The 22,606-nt window shown below is 44.3% G+C and overlaps 1 protein-coding gene across 1 annotated transcript; it reads right to left on the bottom strand.

The window, feature by feature from the left end:
* Positions 1 to 21,572: 21,572 nt before the first annotated feature.
* LOC130956950 (uncharacterized) lies at positions 21,573 to 22,112 on the bottom strand. The gene has a single exon (XM_057883875.1). It carries the CDS (start codon positions 22,110 to 22,112, stop codon positions 21,573 to 21,575), a length of 540 nt encoding a protein of 179 aa, XP_057739858.1.
* Positions 22,113 to 22,606: the final 494 nt, after the last annotated feature.

The raw sequence follows: 22,606 nt of genomic DNA, 5'->3' as shown, positions 1-22,606 counted from the left end.
TATACTGTGACATAGAGGATTCCATATGTTCATACCCTGACCGGGCTCCTCATACTCGGTCAATCCATGAAAGGTCCGACCTCATCCAAAGGCCCACGCCTAAAGGTCGGACCTCGGACATCATAGCAAGGAAGGCCCATCAAAAGGAACGCAGCCCAAAACCTAAAGGCCGAAATAGGCCTAGAAGAGGCGGTTCCGCAAAGATAGAGATAAAACTCCCAAAAGATAAGATAAGATAAGAATATCTTATCCAGGGAAGATCACAGCCAACTACTATAAATACACTGGAGCACCCAGGTATGGCATTCATTCCACATTCTACACATATCTGCTTGGACCCATGCTAACTTAAGCATCGGAGTGTCATTGCAGGTACCACCACCAACCACTCCACAAATCAAGCTCGGGTCCCTGACCCTCACCTCGGGCCATCCCAAGACGACCGAGCTACACGTTTCAGGTAACCCTCGGAACATTGGCGCCGTTGCCGGGGACCTGGAAGTCATCCCTCTACCATGGCGGACGACCCTCACAACAATGACCACGCTGCATCTGAACAAGAGGAAGAAATCGACACCGGAGAACGTCCGGATAGCCCTCTATCACCACGCACTCCAGGAGGAAACAAACAGAATCGCCCAAAGACATCACTCCCAAACAAAGATCCGCAAAATCCCGAAAAAGAAGAGAGCTCGGAAATTCTAGAAGCAGTCCGGGCACAACAAAACCGACTGAAACAACTCGAAGAGGACACAAAGAGGTAGAAGGAAACTGAACAAGATCTGAGAAGGGAGGCTCGCAAGCGCAGAGAATTAGAAGAAAAACTACGGAAAATAGAGGCCAACCTGAAAGATCGGACAGAACGCGGCACCACCCCCGAAGACAGCCATGATCCCTTCACACAAGAGATCATGAAGGAGAAGGTACCGCGAAACTTCAAACCACCCGATATGGATCTCTACGACGGCACCACTGATCCAAATCACCACCTCAGCAACTTCAGAAGCAGAATGTACCTGGTCGACGCCTCCGACGCCATTCGATGCAAAGCCTTCCCCACCACTCTCACCAAGACAGCCATGAAGTGGTTCGACAACCTGCCACCAAGATCAATCACCAGCTTCGAAGACCTGACCAAAAAATTCCTAACAAGGTTCTCTATTCAAAAGGACAAGACAAAACATGCCCCCAGTCTACTCGGGATCAAACAAGGTAACCAAGAAACCCTACGAGAATACATGGAGCGATTCAACAAAGCCTGCCTGGACATACAACACTTACCCACTGAAGCAGCCATCATGGGACTAGCAAACGGCCTAAAAGAGGGACCGTTTAGCCAATCCCTATCCAAACGATACCCGACCTCCCTATACGAGGTGCAGGAGCGGGCAGAAAAATATATCAACATGGAGGAAACCTCCCAGCTAAGAGACTCTTCTAGGAAGGAATCAACCTACCCACTCCGAGATCGAGATCGGGAACAGAAGAAGAAAGAAGAACCCATCTCGGACAAGCCACGGAAGTACCACAACTACACCCCCCTCCGAGTCTCCCTGGTAGACGTCTACAGAGAAGTGTGCCACACCGAAAGGATCCCCCCGCCTCGACCTCTAAAACACAAGAGAGCGGGGAGAGATCGGTCCGAGTACTGTGAATATCACAAACTCTACGGTCATCCTACTAACGACTGCCACGACCTAAAAAATGTTATAGAAAAGCTAGCCAGAGAAGGAAAACTCGACAGATACATAGCAGAAAAAGAAGAGACCAGGAAGAGAAGGCGGGGAGATAACGAAGGTCGGGCCGAACAAACCCCTCGGACCCCCGAAAGGCACGTTCACATGATAAATGGAGGTTTTGCAGGCGGAGGAACATCCAGGTCCTCGCGAAAAAGACACCTCAAAGAAGTCTATCACGTCCGAGAAGACAGTCCCCTACCCGAGTTACCTACTATCTCATTTACCCGAGAAGATGCTCAAGGGATAATACCCGGGCACGACGATCCAATGGTAATCACCATTATCCTAGCAAACGCCAACTTACATCGAACCCTGATTGACCAGGGAAGCTCAGCAGATATCCTGTTCAAAACGGCCTTCGACAAGCTCGGACTTGAAGAAAAAGAGCTAAAAGCCTATCCCACCGACCTATTTGGGCTAGGGGACACCCCGATCCATCCCTTAGGATACATCTCGCTACACACTACCTTTGGAAGAGGCGAGCATTCTAAAACATTAAGCATCGACTACATTATAGTCGACGTCACTTCAGCATACAACGCCCTCATTGGGCGACCAACCCTGAACAGATTGGCAGCAATAGTCTCGACCCCACATCTCTGTATGAAGTTCCCTACCGCAAAAGGAATCGCTACCCTAAAAGGTGACCAAAAACTAGCGCGGCGATGCTACAACGAAAGCCTGAGCCTAAAAGGGAAAGAAATCAACACAATAGAACTCGGACGAGTTCAAGCCCGAGAAGATCTTCGGCCACAACCAGAAGGAGAAACCGAAGAAGTCCAGATCGGGAGCACACCTGAAAAAATAACAAACATAGGAGCAAACCTTGAGGCAGGCCTAAAAGAGGAACTCATAACCCTCTTAAAAGGGAATTCCGACCTCTTCGCCTGGAAAGCCTCCGACATGCCAGGCATAAGCCCCGACCTGATGTGCCATAAGCTATCAGTATACCCGGGATCCAGACCGGTCCAACAAAGACGCCGGAAGCTCGGACCCGAACGCATGCAAGCAATAGAAGAACAGGTACGAGCACTGCTAGATGCAGGGTTCATTAGGGAAGTAAAATACCCCCTATGGCTCGCAAACGTGGTCCTGGTAAAAAAACAAAACGGAAAATGGAGGATGTGCGTCGATTACACGGATCTCAACAAAGCCTGCCCCAAAGACCCATATCCATTACCCAACATCGACGCCTTAGTAGACGCAGCCTCAGGCTACAGATATCTCTCCTTTATGGACGCATACTCGGGATACAATCAAATCCCGATGTACGCACCAGACTAAGAAAAGACCTCGTTCATAACCCCGAGGGCAAACTACTGCTACGTAGTAATGCCCTTCGGGCTGAAGAACGCAGGGGCAACCTACCAGAGGCTAATGAACAAAGTGTTCTCAGAACACATCGGACTACAGCTAGAGGTGTACGTCGACGACATGCTGGTAAAGACACAAGAAGACAGAAACTTGCTGACCGACCTCGCCAGCGTCTTCGGCACCCTCAGAAAACACAACATGAGACTTAACCCGACAAAGTGCACCTTCGCCGCAGAAGCCGGAAAGTTCTTAGGCTTCATGCTGACTCAAAGGGGCATCGAAGCAAACCCGGACAAATGCCAAGCGATACTCAATATGAAGAGTCCGACATGTGTCAAAGAAGTACAGCAACTGAATGGAAGGCTAGCCGCCCTATCAAGATTCTTGGCAGGATCAGCGATAAAATCGCTACCTCTCTACTCGCTCCTAAAGAAAGGGAAACCCTTCTCATGGACCCCGGAGTGCGAAAAAGCCTTCCAAGAATTCAAGGAATTCCTCGGGCAGCCACCAATCCTGACCCGACCTTTAAAAGGAGAAGAACTCGTACTATACCTCTCGGTTGGAAATCGAGCAGTCGCTTCAGCGTTAATACAAGAAAATGACCAAGGACAACGCCCCATATACTTTGTACGCAAGGCACTACAAGGGGCCGAATTAAACTATCAGAAGATAGAAAAATTCGCCTACGCCCTAGTGTTCACAGCTCGGAGGCTCCGTCCCTACTTCCAAGCCCACACCATCAAAGTCCGAACAAACCAACCCATGAGACATATCCTACAAAAACAGACCTAGCAGGACGAATACTGCAATGGGCGGTGGAACTGTCCGAGTTCGATCTCCACTATGAAGCCCGGACTGCCATAAAATCTCAGTATCTAGCCGACTTCATCGCAGAATACACTGAAACCCCTGGAACCCCACTCTCATGGAACCTGTATGTCGACGGATCCTCAAACAAAACAGGAAGCGGAGCCGGGGTTATACTCGAAAGCGACCAAAGAACGCGGATAGAACTATCCCTAAAATTCGAGTTCCAGGCTTCAAACAACCAAGCCGAATACGAGGCCCTACTAGCAGGACTAAAGCTAGCCGAAGAGGTCGGAGCCCAGAAAATCACGATCTTCAGCGACTCCCAGGTCGTCACATCACAAGTAAATGGAAGCTACCAGGCCAAAGACCCAACTATGAAAAAATATCTGGACCAAACGCAAGCACAATTACGCCGCTTTTCAGAAATACAGGTCCAGCACATACCCCGGGAACAAAACGCCCGGGCAGATGCCCTCTCAAAACTCGCCAACACCAAGCCCGGAGGCAACAACAGAAGTCTCCTCCAGGAAACCTTGCAATCTCCCTCCGTGATAAGAGAGGAAGAAACGCTAAATATATCCAACCAACAGCAAGGATGGATGACCCCCATACTCAACTACCTGAAGTCAGGAACTCTCCCCACCGAAAGAAAGGAAGCTAAAAGACTCACGAAAGACGCACAGAATTATACACTAATTCACGACGTATTGTACAGAAGAGGATTCTCAAACCCCCTCCTTAGGTGCGTCCCGACCTCAGAAACAAAGAGCGTCCTCGAAGAAGTCCACGGAGGCATGTGTGGGAACCATCTCGGAGCTCGGGCATTATCCAAGAAAATAGTCCGAGCCGGGTTCTACTGGCCGACCTTGCAGAGAGACGCAACGGAATTTGTGAAAATATGCCCCCCTGCCAAAAACACGCCAATTTTCACAAGGCACCGCCCGAAGACCTTATCAGCATCACCGCACCATGGCCCTTCGCAAAATGGGGACTTGACCTACTCGGCCCGTTCCCCCAAGGACCGGGGCAAGTCAAATACCTCATTGTAGGGGTCGACTACTTCACAAAGTGGATCGAAGCTGAACCCTTAGCCACCATTACGGCTCAGAAAAGTCGCAAATTCCTGTACAAAAACATTGTCACAAGGTTCGGAGTCCCCTACTCCATCACAACGGACAATGGAACACAGTTCACAGACACAAGTTTTCAGAACTTGGTGGCCGAACTAAAAATCAAACAGCAATTCACCTCAGTCGAGCACCCACAAGCCAATGGACAAGCAGAGGCTGCAAATAAAGTTATCTTGGCCGGGTTAAAACGGAGACTCCAAGAAGCCAAAGGGGCATGGGCCGAAGAGCTTCCCCAGGTGCTATGGGCATATCGGACAACTCCACACTCTACAACGGAGAATCCCCATTCCGACTAGCCTACGGGATGGAGGCAATGATTCCTATCGAAATAGAGGAGGGGTCACCTAGAACCATCTTCTACAACGAAAAAGGTAACCCGCAGGCGCAAAGGGAAGAACTCGACCTCCTCCCCGAGGTCCGAGAAAGAGCCCGAATCCAGGAAGAAGCCTTAAAACGGCGAACGGCACTCAGATACAATCAGAAAGTAATAAAGCGAAGCTTCTCCATTCACGACCTGATTCTAATCCGAAATGACATCGGAACACAAAAGTCGGGAGAAGGAAAGCTAGCTGCAAATTGGAAAGGGCCCTACAAGGTAACAGAAGTCTTAGGGACAGGCTACTACAGAGTATCCGACCTAGAAGGCAATGAGCTGCCCAGGGCCTGGCACGCCTGTAATCTAAGACGGTACTACAGCTAGAAAAATTTAACCCGAGGTGTACTCTTTTTCCCTACAAGGGTTTTTTAATGAGACACCCGGTTAAAAAAGACACCCGACCTAGTCAAGGGTAAACACTCTGTAAATATTCTTTCTTTTTAATACTAATCAAATTTTTCTATTTTCTTTTCTCCTTCCTCATGATGAAACAAATCCTAGAAAGTACCCCGCCAAGGCGCATTAATTTATGCTCGGCAAAACGCAAAAAATCATTTGCCAAGAGACCACACAAGGTCGGCAAAGATAAAGCGACGAGGTTCAAATTAATGTGAGAAGTTATAAAGCAACTCTGAAAAGGCTCAAAAAGCCAAATAAAAAGAGATTACAAAAATAACTTAAAAGGCCGACCAACAATAAGGTCGGACCCAAAGAAGGGAGGTACTCGAACGCCCGAGGTCCGAGAAAAAAGCCCGGATCCAAGAAAGAAGCCTTAAAAAGGCAAAGGCCAAGATTTCGAAAACGCTTACTAAAAAGTTGTTATCCAAAAAACAACTAGAAAAGTACAAGCGAAGAAACGAAATCGAAGGAAAAGTTTCAAAACGCTTACTAAAAAGTTGTTATCCAAAAAACAACTAGAAAAGTACAAGCGAAGAAACGAAATCAAAGGAAAGGATAAAACAAAAGTTCCAAAGCGCTAGCTAAAAAGTTGTTATCCCAAAAACAACTAAAAAGCATAAAAGCGGAACAAAGGTCAAAAGCCCAAGCAAGGGTAAAACAAAAGTTCCAAGCGCTAGCTAAAAAGTTGTTATCCCAAAAACAACTAAAAAGCATAAAAGCGGAACAAAGGTCAAAAGCCCAAGCAAGGGTAAAACAAAAGTTCCAAGCGCTAGCTAAAAAGTTGTTATCCCAAAAACAACTAAAAAGCATAAAAGCGGAACAAAGGTCAAAGCCCAAGCAAGGGTAAAACAAAAGTTCCAAGCGCAAGCTAAAAAGTTGTTATCCAAAAACAACTAAAAAGCATAAAAGCGGAACAAAAAGTCAAAACAAAAACGCCGCATAATAAGCTAAAAAAGTTACTACAAGTAGCTAAAGGCAGAAAGGCGTCCAAGTGTTCACAGAAACCATCCAAAAACAAAAGAGCCCACAGGCCGGGCAAAAAACCAAAATAAATGACTACAGAGGATCAAGCTCCTTTCCGGTCTCCACATCGATAGAAGGCTGTGGAGGAAGAACCATAGAAATCGGGACAGCCTTGACAGCACCATCATCTCGAGTTGAAACCTCCACACCAGAACTATCCCCGGCCAAATGAGAAGTCGGGTTCGCAACCGGAACATTGGAGTCGGACACCGGAACTTTGGGGTCGGACACCGGAGCCTCATCCTCGTTGGGAGCAGGAACAATCTTTCCCTCCACCACAACGTTATCCGTACTAAATAAACTCAGATCCAGGTCGGGAGCAAGAACCCGGACCTGATCCTTCAAATTTGCAAACATAGCATCCATACCCTTGGCCACATGACCTTCCAGCTCATAAAAGTCATCCTGAGCAGATTGCAACCTCTCCTTCGTCTCCACAAGCTCGGCATATATCCGAGTATAATTCTCCGTCGCCGCCTTCGCCATCTCCTCAGATGCTTTCGCCGCCGCCACAGCCGCGGTAACTTTAGCTTTCTCTTTCTCCAAAGAGGCCTCTAGCTCAGTAATCCTGGCAGCCTTCAGCTCACTAATCTTCTCGAGCTCAGACTGAGCCTTCTCAAGTCGGGAGCTGGTCGCGCCAATGGGGGATTTCTTGAACTCCCGGGCAATAGCAGCATGAAGACTAGCCATCCGGACACAACTCCGCGCCATGTACTGAAAATGGTGCTCCATAGATACGTCATCAGTAGAAATAAAAGTCTGAGGGAGAATATGCTGTTCAATCCAACCAAGAGCATCAAAATCCTTATCGTTAAAATCCGCAAGCTCCTGAGAAGTCTTCTGCTTCTTGGGAGGAGGACCCGAGAACGGAGGAGGAGAAGAGGTAGCAGGCCCAGAGGTCGGAGGATCTTGATTTATAGCTCGGAACTCGGGAGACGGAATAGTCTTCGACCGAGTAGTAACACCCACAGTAGCCTTCTTCGGAGAAGATTGGGCAGAAGCCCCCCCGGCCTCGATATTTCGAGCAGCCACAGACTTCTTCGTCCGACGAAGGAACTTCATGGAATCCGCCTGAGAAGACATCTCTGCAGAAACAAAAGAAAAGGATTATCACAATAGAAATTCCACCAAAAAACAAGCAAAAGCCAAAATACTAAAAAAGATGAATCTCGGAGAGGTCGGGAACTACCTAACTCGGAACGGAGAAGGCTTGGATCTCCCAACATTTTCTTCGTGTCCAAGTGAGGTGCCCGACCCCATAAACTGCTCACCACACCCACAAAGGCCTGCTCAACCTCATCTAGACTCTCAAAAGTATACTTAGCAGACACTACATTCTCCTGCCAACAAAGAGGAAAAGAAGGTTCCCCACTCTCATCTAGAAAGAAAGGTCGGACGTCTCCAACAGCCCGGACCTTGAAATAAAAGTTCTTGAAATCATGAAAGGACTCATCATAAAGGGTACAAAACTTCCTCCCCTGGTTAGCCCTAAAAGAGACCCAAGACACCTTCCCTCCACCCGACCCCGGCTTCGTCAACACAAACAAATAGGAAAAAAGAGAAATAGAGGGAACGACGCCCAAAAACTGACACAAAAGTTGAAACAGCTTTAAAAACGCCCAAGAATTTGGATGGAGCTGCGTAGGGGCAAGGTTACAAGACCATAACACCTCGGACTCCAGGTCGGTAAAAGGAAGTCGGACGCTCAGCTTAGAAAAGAAACAATCATAAGCATAAAAGAAGAGTTTCTCGGAACTTTCTAGGGGCGGGAAGCACACTCTTTCCTCGGACTCCGGGGCTACCAGTTCATAATCCCTCTCAGACTCTCTATTCTCACATATGCTACAGTGCCTACGGAACCTAGCTAAATATTCAGAATCTACCACAGAACGGACTTTTAGGGGGAGAGGGTCTACCCAACCAAGACCACTTGGAATCTTGGTCGACATCGCTTGAAGAACCTTTCGAGACATAAAACTCTTACCTACAAAGAAGAAATACAACAGGAAGCAAAAATCACATAAAGCAGACAGCGAAAACCCGTTCAGCCAAGCAAGAAACAAGAACCCAACAAAGTAAATGCGGCAACCCGGAACAAAGTACCAGAAAAAGAACCCCCCCATATACAAACAAAGCAATGGCGGCGCCTCTTTTCGGGGCAACCCAGGCATAAAGAAAAAGAAACAAACAAAGAGCCACACGAAGAACAGAAGCATATGATCACAAGAAAATGGGAAACTGGGGAACAAACCTGGAAAGAAAGAAAACGAAGGCGAAGAGCTCCGAAGCAAAGAGAACAAAGCGGCGGCGCAGAGGAAACCCCGGAAAGACACACGGAAAGATTCGGGGAAGAAGAACAAAGAGAGAGAAGAAGCGGTGCTCGAAAAAGGAGATGGCGAAACTTAGAAAAACAGAAAAAGAGCAGAATAAAACGCAGAAAAGGGGAAAGGGGCAAATAAATAATGCCTTCACAGAGCCCGAAACGGAAATCGAGGAAGAAACGGTAAAATGCAATAAATGCAGGAACGGCCATTTTTGAAATTTGAAAAACTACTATGCCCGAGCTCGACCTCCCAAAAAGGACGAACTCGGGCAGGGGCACTGTTCATACCCTGACCGGGCTCCTCATACTCGGTCAATCCATGAAAGGTCCGACCTCATCCAAAGGCCCACGCCTAAAGGTCGGACCTCGGACATCATAGCAAGGAAGGCCCATCAAAAGGAACGCAGCCCAAAACCTAAAGGCCGAAATAGGCCTAGAAGAGGCGGTTCCGCAAAGATAGAGATAAAACTCCCAAAAGATAAGATAAGATAAGAATATCTTATCCAGGGAAGATCACGGCCAACTACTATAAATACACTGGAGCACCCAGGTATGGCATTCATTCCACATTCTACACATATCTGCTTGGACCCATGCTAACTTAAGCATCGGAGTGTCATTGCAGGTACCACCACCAACCACTCCACAAATCAAGCTCGGGTCCCTGACCCTCACCTCGGGCCATCCCAAGACGACCGAGCTACACGTTTCAGGTAACCCTCGGAACACCATATTTTCTTGTTCTCTTCTCTTTCATATGAGCAGGAACAAAGACAAAGGCATTCTTATTGAAGCTGACCCTGAACCTGAAAGGACCTTGAAGCGAAAGCTAAGAGAAGCTAAGGCACAACTCTCTGTAGAGGACCTAACCGAATTCTTCAAAGAAGAAGACATGGCAGCCGAAAACAACAATAATGCAAGGAAGGTGCTGGGTGACTTTACTGCACCTACTCCCGACTTCTATGGGAGAAGCATCTCTATCCCTGCCATTAGAGCAAACAACTTTGAGCTTAAGCCTCAATTAGTTTCTCTAATGCAACAGAATTGCAAGTTCCATGGACTTCCAATGGAAGATCCTCATCAGTTCTTAGCTGAATTCTTGCAAATCTGTGACACAATCAAGACTAATGGGGTAGACCCTGAGGTCTATAGACTGATGCTATTCCCTTTTGCTGTAAGAGACAGAGCTAGAATATGGTTGGACTCTCAACCTAAAGAAAGCCTGGACTCTTGGGAAAAGCTAGTCAATGCCTTCTTGGCAAAGTTCTTTCCACCTCAAAGATTGAGTAAGCTTAGAGTGGAAGTCCAAACCTTCAGACAGAAGGATGGAGAATCCCTCTATGACGCTTGGGAAAGATACAAACAATTAATCAGAAAATGTCCCTCGGACATGCTTTCTGAATGGAGCATCATAGGTATTTTCTATGATGGTCTCTCTGAACTATCCAAGATGTCTTTGGATAGCTCTGCTGGGGGACCTCTTTATCTGAAGAAGATGCCTACAGAAGCTCAAGAGCTCATTGAAATGGTTGCAAATAACCAATTCATGTACACTTCTGAAAGGAATCCTGTGAACAATGGGACAAGTCAGAAAAAAAAGGAGTTCTTGAAATTGACACTCTGAATGCCATATTGGCTCAGAATAAAATATTGACTCAACAAGTCAATTTGATTTCTCAAAGTCTGTCTGGAATACAAAATGCACCAAGCAGTACTAAGGATGCTTCATCTGAAGAAGAAGCTTATGATCCTGAGAACCCTTCAATGGAAGAGGTGAATTACCTAGGAGAACCCTATGGAAACACCTATAATTCTTCATGGAGAAATCACCCAAATCTCTCATGGAAGAATCAAGAGAGACCTCAACAAGGTTTCAATAATAATGGTGGAAGAAACAGGTTTAACAATGGCAAACCTTTTCCATCATCTTCTCAGCAACAGACAGAGAATTCTAAGCAGAACCCCTCTGACTTAGCAACCATGGTCTCTGATCTAATCAAAACCACTCAAAGTTTCATGACTGAAACAAGGTCTTCCATTAGGAATTTGGAAGGACAAGTGGGACACTGAGCAAGAAAGTTACTGAACTCCCTCCAAGTACTCTTCCAAGCAACACAGAAGAAAATCCAAAAGGAGAGTGCAAAGCCATCAATATGGCCGAATTTGGAGAGGAAAGGGAAGAAGTGAACGCCACTGAGGAAGACCTCAATGGGCGTGCACTGGCCTCCAATGAGTTCCCCAATGAGGAACCATGGGAATCGGAGACTCAACATGAGACCATAGAGATTCCATTGGACTTACTTCTGCCTTTCATGAGCTCTGATGAGTATTCTTCCTCTGAAGAGGATGAGTATGTCACTGAAGAGCAAGTTGCTAAGTACCTTGGAGCAATCATGAAGCTAAATGACAAGTTATTTGGAAATGAGACTTGGGAGAATGAACCTCCTTTGCTCACCAAAGAGCTGGATGACTTGTCTAGGCAGAGATTACCTCAAAAGAAACAAGATCCTGGAAAGTTTTCAATACCTTGTACCATAGGCACCATGACCTTCAAGAAGGCTCTGTGTGACTTAGGGTCAAGAGTGAACCTCATGCCTCTCTCTGTAATGGAGAAGCTAGGGATCTTTGAGGTACAAGCTGCAAGAATCTCACTAGAGATGGCAGACAACTCAAGAAAACAAGCTTATGGACTTGTAGAGAATGTTTTGGTTAAGATTAAAGACCATTACATCCCTACTGATTTCATAGTCCTAGAGACTGGGAAGTGCATGGATGAATCTATCATCCTTGGCAGACCCTTCCTAGCCACAGCAAAGGTTGTGATTGATGTTGATGGAGGTGAGCTGATCATTCAAGTGAATGAAGAATCCTTTGTGTTTAAGGCTCAAGGATACCCCTCTGTCACCATGGAGAAGAAGCATGAAGAGCTTCTCTCAAATCAGAGACAAACAGAGTCCCCACAGTCAAACTCTAAGTTTGGTGTTGGGAGGCCACAACCAAACTCTAAGTTTGGTGTTGAACCCCCACATTCAAACTTTAAGTTTGGTGTTGGGAGGTTCCAACATTGCTCTGAGTATCTGTGAGGCTCCATGAGAGCCCTCTGTCAAGCTACTGACATTAAAGAAGCGCTTGTTGGGAGGCAACCCAATGATTATATTTTATATATTTTCTTTTGTTATTTTATGTTTTTTGTAGGTTGATGATCATAAGAAGTCACAAAATCCATTGAAAAAGCAAAAACAGAATGAAAAACAGGAAGAAAAACAGCACACCCTGGAGGAAGAACTCACTGGCGTTTAAACGCCAGTGAGGCTAGCAGTTGGGCGTTTAACGCCAGAAAGGAGCACCAGACTGGCGTTAAACGCCAGGAAAGGGCTAGAACCTGGCGTTAAACGCCAGAAATGGGCACCAGCCCGGCGTTTAACGCCAGAATTGGCACAAAACGTGATTTTGATTGCCATTTGGTGCAGGGATGACTTTTCCTTGACACCTTAGGATCTGTGGACCCCACAGGACCCCCACCAACCCCACCACTCTCTCTTCTTCTTCACCCATTCACCAATCACCTCTACCACTCTCCTTCTCCTCCATTTCTTCTTCTTCTTCTTTCTTCCTTTGCTCGAGGACGAGCAAACCTTTTAAGTTTGGTGTGGTAAAAGCATTGCTTTTTGTTTTTCCATAACCATTTATGGCATCCAAAGCCGGTTCAACTGAGAAGGCATGACCTCAAGCCCATCACTAAGAAGAAGATGGAGCAAACAAGAGACCCCTCTCATCATGAGATCCCAGAGATACCTCAAGGGATGCACTTTCCTCCACAAGACTATTGGGAGCAACTGAACACCTCCCTAGGAGAATTAAGTTCCAACATGGGACAACTAAGGGTGGAGCACCAAGAACATGCCATCCTCCTCCATGAAATTAGAGAAGATCAAAGAATCATGAGAGAGGAGCAACAAAGACAAGGAAGAGACATTGAGGAGCTCAAGCACTCCAGAGGACTTTCAAGAGGAAGAACAAGCCGCCATCACTAAGGTGGACCCGTTCTTTAATCTCCTTGTTCTTTATTTTCTGTTTTTCGAATTTTTATGCTTATGTTTATCCATGTTTGTGTCTTATGATCATTAGTGTCTTAGTGTCTATGCCTTAAAGCTATGAATATGAATCCATCACCTTTCTTAAATGAAAACTATTTTTATTACAAAAGAACAAGAAGTACAGGATTTCAAATTCATCTTTAAAACTAGCTTAATTAGTTTGATGTGGTGGCAACACTTTTGTTCTCTGAATGTATGCTTGAACAGTGCATATGTCTTTTGAATTTGTTGTTCATGAATGTTAAAATTGTTGGCTCTTGAAAGAATGATGGAAAAGGAGACATGTTACTGAGGATCTGAAAAATCATAAAAATGATTCTTGAAGCAAGAAAAAGCAGTGAATACAAAAAAAAAAAAAGAAGGAGAAAAACGAAAAAAAAGAGAAAGAGCAAAAGAAAGAAAAAGAAAGAAAAAGAAAGAAATAAAGCTGTGATCCAAGGCAAAAAGAGTGTGCTTAAGAACCCTGGACACCTCTAATTGGGGACTCTAGCAAAGCTGAGTCACAATCTGAAAAGGTTCACCCAATTATGTGTCTGTGGCATGTATGTATCCGGTGGTAATACTGGAAGACAGAGTGCTTTGGGCCACAGCCAAGACTCAATAAGTAGCTGTGTTCAAGAATCATCATACTTAACTAAGAGAATCAATAACACTATCTGGATTCTGAGTTCCTAAAGAAGCCAATCATTCTGAATTTCAAAGGATAGAGTGAGATGCCAAAACTGTTCGGAGGCAAAAAGCTACTAGTCCCGCTCATCTGATTTGGAGCTAAGTTTCATTGATAATTTGGAGTCTATAGTATATTCTCTTCTTTTATCTTATTTGATTTTCAGTTGCTTGGGGACAAGCAACAATTTAAGTTTGGTGTTGTGATGAGCGGATAATTTATACGCTTTTTGGCATTGTTTTTAGTATGTTTTTAGTATGATCTAGTTAGTTTTTAGTATATTTTTATTAGTTTTTAGCTAAAATTCACTTTTCTGGACTTTACTATGAGTTTGTGTGTTTTTCTGTGATTTCAGGTATTTTCTGGCTGAAATTGAGGGACCTGAGCAAAAATCTGATCCAGAGACTGAAAAGGACTGCAGATGCTGTTGGATTCTGACCTCCCTGCACTCGAAGTGGATTTTCTGGAGCTACAGAAGCCCAATTGGCGCGCTCTCAACGGCGTTGGAAAGTAGACATCCTGGGCTTTCCAGCAATATATGATAGTCCATACTTTGCCCAAGATTTGATGGCCCAAACCGGCGTTCAAAGTCACCTCAAGAAATTCCAGCGTTAAACGCCGAAACTGGCACCTAAATGGGAGTTAAACGCCCAAACTGGCATAAAAGCTGGCGTTTAACTCCAAGACAAGTCTCTACACGAAAATGCTTCATTGCTCAGCCCAAGCACACACCAAGTGGGCCCGGAAGTGGATTTTTATGTCATTTACTCATCTCTGTACACCCTAGGCTACTAGTTCTCTATATATAGGACCTTTCACTATTGTATTTATCATCTTTGGACATCTAGTTCTTAGATCATTGGGAGGCTGGCCTCACGGCCATGCCTATACCTTGTTCTTATGTATTTTCAACGGTGGAGTTTCTACACACCATAGATTAAGGTATGGAGCTCTGCTGTACCTCGAGTATTAATGCAATTACTATTGTTCTTCTATTCAATTCCGCTTGTTCTTTGTCCAAGATATCACTTGTTCTTCAACCTGATGAATGTGATGATCTGTGACACTCATCATCATTCTCACTCATGAACAAGGTGACTGACAACCATTCTTGTTCTACAAGCACATGAGGCTTAGTGAATATCTCTTGGATTCTTTAATCGGAGTCCTCGTGGTATAGGCGAGAACTGATGGCGGCATTCAAGAGAATCCGGAAGGTCTAAACCTTGTCTATGGTATTCTGAGTAGGATTCAATGATTGAATGACTGTGACGTGCTTCAAACTCCTGAGGGCGGGGCGTTAGTGACAGACGCAAAAGAATCACTGGATTCTACTCCGGCCTGATTGAGAACCGACAGATGGATAGCCGATGCTGTGACAGAGCATCAGGGACGTATTTCCAATGAGAGGATGGGAGGTAGCCATTGACAACGGTGAAACCCTTGCATAAGCTTGCCATGGAAAGGAGTAAGAAGGATTGGATGAAGACAGTAAGAAAGCAGAGAGACGGAAGGGAAGGCATCTTCATACGCTAATCTGAAGCTCTCACCAATGATATGCATAAGTATCTCTATCTTTATCTTATTGCTTTATTCGTTTACCACTATACCCATTTGAGTCTGCCTGACTGAGATTTACAAGGTGACCATAGCTTGCTTCATACCACCAATCTCCGTGGGATCGACCCTTACTCGCGTAAGGTATTACTTGGACGACCCAGTGCACTTGCTGGTTAGTTGTGCGAAGTTGTAGTGATCACAATTTCGTGCACCAACGCAAAAGAATCACTGGATTCTATTCCAGCATGATCGAGAACCGACAGCTGAATAGCCGTGCCGTGACAGGGTGCGTTGAACATTTTCACTGAGAGGACGGGACTGTAGCCATTGACAACGGTGATGCCCAACATACAGCTTGCCATGGAAAGGAGTAAGAAGAGTTGGATGAAGACAGTAGGAAAGCAGAGAGACGGAAGGGACAAAGCATCTCCATTCGCTTATCTGAAATTCTCACCAATGAAATACATAAGTATCTCTATCTTTATCTTTATGTTTTATTCATATATCATCCATAACCATTTGAATCTGCCTGACTGAGATTTACAAGGTGACCATAGCTTGCTTCATACCAACAATCTCCGTGGGATCGACCCTTACTCGCGTAAGGTTTATTACTTGGACGACCCAGTGCACTTGCTGGTTAGTTGTGCGAAATTGTGTTTATGCCATGGTATTGAACACCAAGTTTTTGGATTCATTACCGGGGATTATTTGAGTTGTGAAAAGTAGTGATCACAATTTCGTGCACCATTAACCAAGTTAACGTGGAAGTTAACGTGGTACATTGCACCTTAGGCCAACGTTAGTGACAATGTTGAATGTCACTAACGTTGGCTTCCTTCCCCTTGTTAACGTTAGAGGCCACGTTAACCAAGTTAACGTGGACTCTAACGTGGCCACTTATGATCATTGGCCAACGTTAGTGATAATGTTAAGTGTCACTAACGTTGGCTCAAAGTCCTTTCTTCACATTAGAGCTCACGTTAACTTAGTTAACGTGACTCTTAACGTGGGCAATGATGGCTTCGAGAGCGTTATTGGCAATCACTTTTCTCATTAACTTTGCAAGTTACCTCCCATTCCACGTTAGTGGCCACGTTAATTAGATTAACGTGACTGCTAAGTGGTTCTTCCTTGCTTCCTTTGGTCCTGAAATCAAGCAATAGAGTGCATCAAAGTTCTAGTCCAAGTCATGGGTAATGCATCATCCAATTTGTCACTAAATTCATGCAAAATCCTTATGAAATCATGTAAAATGCACAATGTATGCTTGAATCAAGGTGTAAGTGAATATCTACCCAAAACTAGCTTATTTCCTAAGGAAATGCATGAAACTACCCTAAAAACAGTAAAGAAAAGGTCAGTGAAACTGGCCAAGATGCCCTGGCATCACAACACCAAACTTAAAGCTTGCTTGTCCCTAAGCAAGTACTAGAACAAGAGAATGATGAATGGAATGCCAAGAGGAATGAGTCATTCTTGTGGAGGTCATGTTACTGATTTTATGGTGGTTTCATGCATAGCAACTTAGGTTCATTCCATTTCTGGCTTTCAGACCTTTATCATGTTCTAAAACACTGGCTTTGCTTATATGCCATGAGACTTTTATCGATCCTTTTATTGTCATTTCAGGGCTTATTTGTGTTCTTCAGGCTAGGTGCTCTGTAAGGGGGGCAACTCTTTAAGATAAGCTTTCAGCCAACACTCCCGAACCAGTTGGTTCAAGGTGCTAGGTGTTGAGACACCCCTAAGGACTTACTCCCTCAAGTCTCTCCCCCACACATACACACCACAGGCATCTGGTTCATTTATTTTCCTTCTTGAGGCCTTGGTGTCCAGCACCTCTTTGGGTTACTAAATGCTCTGTAGTGAGGGTTACTCTTGATAGTGGACTTTCAGCTGATAATCCCGGGTTAGTTAACCCAAGTTACCAAGTGATAAGGCACCCCTAAGAGCTTATTTATCCAAGTAAATCCCTCACACAGGAACACCACAGACACATGCTTCAAGATTAAAAACCATTGGTGCCTAGCCTTATTGCTTACTCTTTTTCTTTTGTTTTCCACTTTCATTGTTCTTTCCCTTTCTCTTATTAGGATCTTGTTATATACTTAGTCTCATGGGTATATTCAAAGCAAAGTACTCAGGATAGATAGTTGTCTTCCCACCTTATGGTTGAACCAACTTAGCTAACTTATGATCACACCAAAGACTCATGAATGCACCTCCATATCATGAACTCCTCTCTGGTCTTTAAAAACACTCATTCTCTTTTTCATTTGATTCAAAAGGACAAGCATACAATAAGTAATGGTATGATGCAGTAAAATTTAAACCAGGAATTATAGACCTAAGCAATAAAAACTTAAAATGCAGAGTTGAACTAGGTTTCAATCAACGCATGACTATTAATTAACAGTGCATTCGGACTTCCAATTTTTTTTAACACGATGAATAGATGGAATTAAGTAGCAATACAACCTTTGAGAGATGGTTTGCTACGCCAATCCAGTTGCCCTCTTGTTGTCATTGTCATAGTTCTTGATGCCTTACTTTCTTAGTTGAAGGTGCACCATCTCCTCATAAGCTTCCTGCAAGGTTATTGGAAGTTGCTTGTTTCCCAAGCACTTGAGGAATAGTCAGCTCGCATGTATGCTTAGGATTTCTGAACTTATTTTGGGTGTGTGAACACCAAACTTAGTACCTTGCCTACTACAAAACCTTGCATGCATGCGTAGAACCTCGTATCTTGCTGTTAGCAACCAATTAACTGAAGACTAATCTATATCCAAGTGGTTCCCTTAATTGGTTAGAGCTAGCAATGTGCTTTGAGAGTGTAGTGTGATTCTAACTAGCATCCTCTGGTGGGACACCAAACTTAGAATCGCACTTTCACTCTTGAATTGTTTTGGTGTGGAACACCAAACTTAGCTCTTTGCAATGCAGGGGAAACAACTTGTGATCTTTATTGAAATGCAGCTGAAAAAAATAGTTACCTAAGGTTGGGTTGCCTCCCAATAAAGCGCTTCTTTATCGTCACTAGCTTGACGATTCCTCCTTTACTTGAGATGATAGTTTACTCTGGGGTTTTCCCCCATGTTGCCCAGATAATGCTTGAGTCTTTGTCCGTTCACTGTAAAAGTCCTCTCTGACCTTTCATCCATTATTTCGATGTGTCCATATGGTGAGACTTTTGTGACAATGAAAGGCCCTAACCACCTCGATTTGAGTTTTCCTGGGAACAGACTCAATTTGGAATTATAGAGGAGTACTTGCTGCCTCTTTTCGAAATCCCTGGGTGCAAGATGCAGGTCATGTCTCCTCTTTGCCTTCTCTTTATATATCTTAGTATTTTCATAGGCTTGTGACCTGAATTCCTCCATCTCTTGCAGTTGCAAGATCCTCTTTGCACCAGCAGCAATGTTGTCAAAGTTTAGTATCTTGATGGCCCAGAGACCTTTGTGTTCCAATTCTAGTGGTAAATGGCAAGCTTTCCCATAAACTAGTTGATATGGGGACATTCCCAGTGGTGTTTTGAATGCTGTCCTGTATGCCTAAAGAGCATCATCCAGCTTCTTCGCCAAATCATTTCTGGATGCACTCACAGTCTTCTCTAGAATTCTCTTTAGCTCTCTGTTGGATATCTCCGTTTGTCCACTTATTTGGGGATGGTAAGGTGTGGCTACCTTGTGTTTCACCCCATATCGTAGGAGAAGAGTCTCTAGTGGTTTGTTACAAAAATGGCTCCCTCCATCACTGATGAGGGCTCTTGGGACTCCGAACCGGCTGAAAATATTCTTCCTGAGGAAGTTCATGACCACTTTGTTGTCATTTGTTGGGGTTGCAATGGCCTCTACCCATTTGGACACATAATCCACTGCTACCAAGATGTACTTGTTTGCATATGAGGTTGGGAATGGTCCCATGAAATCTATTCCCCACACATCAAATACTTCCAGTTCCAAAATGAAATTCTGTGGCATGGCATTTCTTTTGGGCAAGTTCCTAGATCTTTGGCATTCATTACAACTCCTTACCAATTCTTTGGCATCCTTGAAAATGGTGGGCCAAAAGAATCCACTTTGTAACACCTTTGCTGCAGTCCTGTCCCCTCCAAAGTGGCCTCCGTAGCATGAGCCGTGGCAATTCCATAGTACTTCTCGTCCTTCCTCTTCTGAAACACATCTTCTAAGGATTCCATCTGAACACTTCTTGAAGAGATAAGGCTCGTCCCAGACAAAGTATTTTGCATCATTCATGAGCTTCCTCTTTTGATGTTTATTGATCCCTGGAGGTAGAGCCCCAGTTGCCTTTAAGTTGGCAATGTCTGCAAACCATGGAGCTTTGTGCACTGTCATTAACTGCTCATCAGGGAAGAGCTCGTTCACACTCATATCATGTGTTCCCCCTTCCTCATGAGGAATCTTGGATAGGTGATCTGCCACCTTGTTCTCCACTCCCTTCTTGTCTCTGATTTCAATATCAAACTCCTGCAATAATAAGATCCATCTTATTAGTCTTGGTTTTGATTCTTGCTTGGCAAATAAATATTTAAGTGCTGTGTGATCTGTAAAAACAATTACTTTAGCACCAATGAGGTACGATCTAAACTTGTCAAATGTAAAAACTATGACTAGTAATTCCTTTTCAGTAGTGGTATAATTTCTTTGAGCATCATTGAGGACCTTGCTAGCATAGTATATTACATGGACTAAGTTATTTTTCCTCTGCCCTAACACTGCCCCTACTGCAAAGTCAGATGCATCACACATCAATTCAAAGGGTAAGTTCCAATCAGGTGGGGAGATGATAGGCGCAGAGGACAATCTTTCTTTCAAATGCTCGAATGCCGATATGCAGGTTTCATCGAAGATGAATGGTGTATCTAACACAAGGAGATTACTCAAGGGCTTAGCTATTTTTGAAAAATCTTTAATAAATCTTCTGTAAAAGCCAGCATGCCCTAAAAAGCTTCTAATTGCCTTGACATCACTGGGTGGAGGAAGCTTTTCAATAAGTTCCACTTTAGCCCTGTCCACTTCAATTCCTTGGTTAGAAATCTTATGGCCAAGAACTATTCCTCCTGTCACCATAAAGTGACATTTCTCCCAGTTCAAGACCAAATTGGTCTCTTGGCATCTTTTTAATACCAAGGTTAGGTGATTCAAGCAACTAGTAAAAGAATCTCTGAATACCGAGAAATCATCCATAAAAACTTCAATGAATTTTTCTATTATATCTGAGAAGATAGAAAGCATGCAGCGTTGGAAAGTCACAGGTGCATTACATAGCCCAAATGGCATGCGCCTGTAGGCAAACACTCCATATGGACAGGTAAATGAAGTTTTCTCTTGGTCTCTAGGATCAACCACTATTTGGTTATATCCTGAATAAACATCAAGAAAACAGTAATAAGCATGTCCTGCGAGTCTTTCCAACATCTGATCCATGAATGGGAGAGGGAAATGATCCTTTCGTGTAGCTTCGTTGAGTTTCCGATAGTAAATGCACATCCGCCATCCTGTGACGGTCCTTGTAGGTATCAGTTCATTCCTCTCATTGGGAACCACAGTGATTCCTCCCTTCTTGGGCACAACATGCACAGGGCTGACCCAAGGGCTGTCTGAGATCGGGTATATTACTCCTCCTTGCCAAAGCTTCATAACCTCTTTCTGTACCACTTCCTTCATGATTGGGTTCAGCCTCCTTTGGGATTGAATGGATGGTTTTGCATCATCTTCCAACAGTATTTTATGCATGCATATAGCTGAACTGATTCCCTTCAGGTCAGCAAGGGTCCATCCGATGGCGTCCTTATGCTCCCGTAGCACCTTGAGCAGTTCATCCTCTTGATCTTGGCTGAGGCACGAGCTTATGATCACTGGGTAGTTTTCATTTTCTCCTAGGTATGCATATTTGAGGGTGGATGGCAATGCTTTGAGTTCAACCTTGGGTGCCTCTGACTTTTTAGTTTCTTCCTTTGGTGCATCTTGAACATGATTCTCTGCTATTGCAACATCCTCACTTGGTGTATACTCCTCCTCCATTGATCTCTGGGTCTCTTCATGCTCTTCTTCTTCAAAACACTCTTGCACTTCTTCTTCAAGTGCGTCTATCCTCATGCATTCCCCTAATTATTCTGGTGGGTAACTTATGGCCTTGAACACATTGAATGTCATCTTTTCATTGTGTAATCTCAAGGTAAGATCACCTTTTTGGACATCAATGATAGCTCCAGCAGTAGCCAAGAACGGCCTTCCCAGGATAATAGAGGTTTTGGCTTCCTCCTGCATGTCCAACACTACAAAATCTGCCGGAAATATGAAGTCTCCTACTTTCACCAACAAATCCTCTACTATGCCATGAGGGAACTTGAACGATCGATCTGCCAGTTGTAAGGCCATTTTTGTTGGTTTAGCCTCCTCGATCTTCATCTTCCTCATCATTGCTACTGACATCAAATTGATGCTGGCTCCTAAGTCACAAAGGGCCTTCTCTACTGTGATTTCCCCTATAATACAAGGGATCTGAAAGCTCCCAGGATCCTTTAACTTCTGGGGTAGTTTGTGCTGGATGATAGCACTACATTCTTCGATTAGTATCACAGTCTCATTGTTCTTCCAGCTTCTCTTCTTAGTCATCAGCTCCTTCAGGAACTTGGCATAGAGTGGCATTTGTTCTATTGCTTCAGCAAAGGGTATGTTGATTTGTAGTTTCTTAAAGATTTCTAAGAATCTCACGAACTGGTTATCATCTTCTTTTTTCTTCAACTACTGAGGATATGGAGCTCTTGAGATGTTCAGTTTTGGCATCCCTTTTTCTTTTTGTGGACTTGAAGTGGGAGTTTGAACTCCATCTTGCTCTTCTCCCTTTTTATTTGAGCCTTCTTCTTGTGGTTTTTGGGAGAGTTCCTTAAGTTCCTTCCCACTCCTAAGTGTTATAGCTTGACACTCCTCCTCTTTGCTTGAATTGTTATTATTGCAGAAGTTGTGGTTAGAAAGCTACTTGAATAGATAACCAATTTGTGTCTCCAGTTTCTTGATGGCAGCATTTTGATTCTACATATTTGACTGCACTTCCTCTCGAAATACTTTATTGTTTCTGATGTCCTTGCATACTCCTTCAAGTAAGGTTTCAAGCTTAGAGAGTCGGTCATCAATTGATGGTA

This window comes from Arachis stenosperma, chromosome 10 (genome assembly GCF_014773155.1).
Source record: "Arachis stenosperma cultivar V10309 chromosome 10, arast.V10309.gnm1.PFL2, whole genome shotgun sequence".
In the NCBI taxonomy this organism is placed as follows: Eukaryota; Viridiplantae; Streptophyta; class Magnoliopsida; order Fabales; family Fabaceae; genus Arachis; species Arachis stenosperma.
Note: the sequence above shows the minus strand (reverse complement) of the source record. Positions and strands in the feature narration are given on the sequence as shown.